At 39.6% G+C, this 2,879-nt stretch overlaps 1 protein-coding gene across 1 annotated transcript in view; it reads left to right on the top strand.

The window, feature by feature from the left end:
- LOC103924268 (leucine-rich repeat-containing protein 9-like) overlaps positions 1-2,879 on the top strand; it is a 37,195-nt gene that overhangs the window by 10,162 nt on the left and 24,154 nt on the right. Inside the window, 1 exon segment of the mRNA XM_009332759.1 lies at positions 36-124. Coding sequence (XP_009331034.1) covers positions 36-124 — 89 coding nt within the window.

Genomic DNA, 2,879 nt, shown 5'->3' with positions numbered 1-2,879 from the left:
TTCCCTTTTTCTTCTCTTTGTAGTTTCTTAATAAGAAAAGATGGAATCTCTCTCTTATGTATGCAACCCTGAATTGCCAGTTGAGGAAAAGCAGCTGCTACAAATGCTCAGGATAGTTTCCAGGGTCTGGAAGTGCATATGGTATGCTACATTGTAGACAGAAGAATGCTGCTGTTTGGTAAAGGATAGCACAGAAAAGAGCCAGCAGAGAAGTGCTGCTCTCTTTTCCTCCCTCCTTCCATCATTTTTCTATTCATCTCTCTTCTGTTTTCTTCCTCTGTTCTCGTTATAATTCTTCGTGTTACCTCTGCTTCATTCTTCACATCTTTATGCCATCTGTGGCAAAAGCATGATTAGTGCTTTCCAGTTTTTCTCATCATCTTCTTGTCCTTTCCTTGCCCTTTCTCTTTTTCGTGCAAATTGTCTCTTCTCACTCACCAATTCTCGTCAGTGCCCCCCACCAGAGTTTGCGGGGACTGATGCAGGACTAGTGTGGAAGTCTTCACAGTAACAGCTGCAGCACCTGTATTTACTGCCTGTGGAACAGATTGGCTCAGTGGTTTCTTCAGCCATTTATTCTGTAATTTTCATTTGTATTTGTTTGAACACAATATTTTTTTGCTATTATTTTGTTCTTCCTACGAGTGCTAGCACAAAGCATAGCATGAGTTTTCAGTTCTTTCAGTCTCAGTTCTAGTAATATAGCATCCCAGGTCCTGGCTTGCAAGCCTCGTCCTAACTCTAAATCACCGCCTCCTTTGTCCTTAATCCTAAATTTAATTCTAATCCATTTATCTCTGGTATCTCCAGATACCTAGCCCTAAATATAGGGTCCCTCTGGCATGGATCCTAGTTGTCAGACTAGTCATAACCCTAGAAACTGTCAGTCCTGTCCCAGTGACCCCTTCCATCTCCAGACTGTAAAATAGCCAGACAGATGGAATATATTATTTCATGCTGAGTAAGAAATTATGAATAAAAGAAGTATTTTCACAGACTCACAGAATGGTTGAGGGTGGAAGGTGCCTCTGGAGGTCACCTTGCCCAACCCTTGATCAAGCAGGGTCACTTACAGCAGGCTCTGCAGGACCATGTCCAGACAGCTTTTGAATATATCCAAGGATGAAGATATTTCAGGGAAAGAAGTTTTCATTCTGAATTATGAAGGAAAAGAATAGAAAGTAGGAAAATTAATTCAGCGCAACTCTTCTCTAGTCCCCATTGCTCTCCTTTTCTGCTTTCCAACCTTCTGCACACCTGCCTTTCTCTTTTTGCTCTGAGAAGAGATCAGATTTTTGGGTGGCAAGACTGTATTTTCAAATACGGTATCTATTGTCCTGTTTTGCTTTATTATTGTTTATATCATGCTAGTTTGCGAAGGCGCCACTGAAATTCCTTTTTGTGGTGTTAAATGCTATATAAGCACACGGGAAGATGGGCTCTGTTCCACAGAACTAGCAATCTGATTTTCTTGTCCATATCTCTCATTCTGTTGGAATAATGACACCATAAACTATTGTCTTATTCATTATTCTTTGCTTTCCCTGCCTACCGTCCCTTATCATAATTCATGGCTATATTTTCATGCTGCTTAAATTTGTTTACATTTTTAAGGGATGGTCTCAGTTAAATAAAAGGTACTTGGTGCTTGCTTTAATCTTTGCATCAGTCTGACAGAAAAAAGAAAAAATATTTTCTTCTCTGTAACTTTCTTCTTTTCTTCTCTCTAAGCCTATGTGAATGTCCCAGGACAGAGTTTCTCAAACAATAAGCTAAGGCAGAAGGCAAAAACAGAAGAGATCCTGAGAAGTCATTCAAGCATGGTAATTCAAAGTTTGGAAAGATCTTGTAAAGTATTTGCTAGATGGCTTGTATAATTGCTGTTACAGAAAGAACATTTTGTAAATACTGTATATGGCCATGAGATGGCATATGCAGCCTTGAAAGGAGCTCTGAAACTTTGCTGAAATCTGTCCCAGTGGCATTTCTGCATATTGGAAAGCTCCACAAAGGGCTTGGACTACTGGGAGTAATTCCCAGACAGGAGTTTGAATCATCTACGAGAGATGTCCTCATGTGAGAAATATTTAGATATGTCTGATCTTTTCTAGATGAGTGAGGAAAGGCACAGATACATTGGGCACAAATCCGTGTCCAGGACAGAGCATATAAGGGAAAAATACCAGTCATGCTGTGCGATTGTCATTGCAGTGGCTTAGGAATGGTCAAATTTCAATGGAATTTTAAAAAAGTATAGAAGTCTTAAAGATAATTAAGCGTTTATGATTTTTGTAGAAATGTGGCTTAACCTAAATTAGGACACCTCTCTTCCCTCTCCTCCTACCCACAAAGAAAAGAGACATTTCTCAGCTTTTCTAGGGTTCATTCAGCATCAGTCAACAGGGCAGTCAGCATGGACTGCTGACAAGTTTGTCAGCATATATATAGCTTGAGACTAGTCACTGCACATATTACCTTTTGCCTGGCCTTGGTGTCATAGGGAGCCTGGGGAAGCTGGGTTTACTGCAGTATGGAAGAAAGAGGTTGGAAGACACAAGTCCAAAGGATACCTGGCCTCACAGGTTCCACTGTTTATGAAATTACTTGTATTTCTGATTTCACTGGCTTCGAATATTAGCCAGCTACAAATGTTAGATTTCACAGTGTAATCTTTTTTGCCGAAGTATATTTGTTTCTTAAAAAACATAAAAACAGAATCATAATATATACAAAAATACATATTTTATTAATATGTATTACACAGAATCATAGAATCATAGAATCATTAAGGTTGGAAAAGACCCTTAAGATCATCGAGTCCAACCGTCAACCCAACACCACCATGCCCACTAAACCATGTCCCTAAGCGCCTCATCTAC

This window comes from Pygoscelis adeliae, unplaced genomic scaffold (assembly GCF_000699105.1).
Source record: "Pygoscelis adeliae isolate BGI_AS28 unplaced genomic scaffold, ASM69910v1 Scaffold179, whole genome shotgun sequence".
Classification (NCBI taxonomy): Eukaryota; Metazoa; Chordata; class Aves; order Sphenisciformes; family Spheniscidae; genus Pygoscelis; species Pygoscelis adeliae.
Note: the sequence above shows the minus strand (reverse complement) of the source record. Positions and strands in the feature narration are given on the sequence as shown.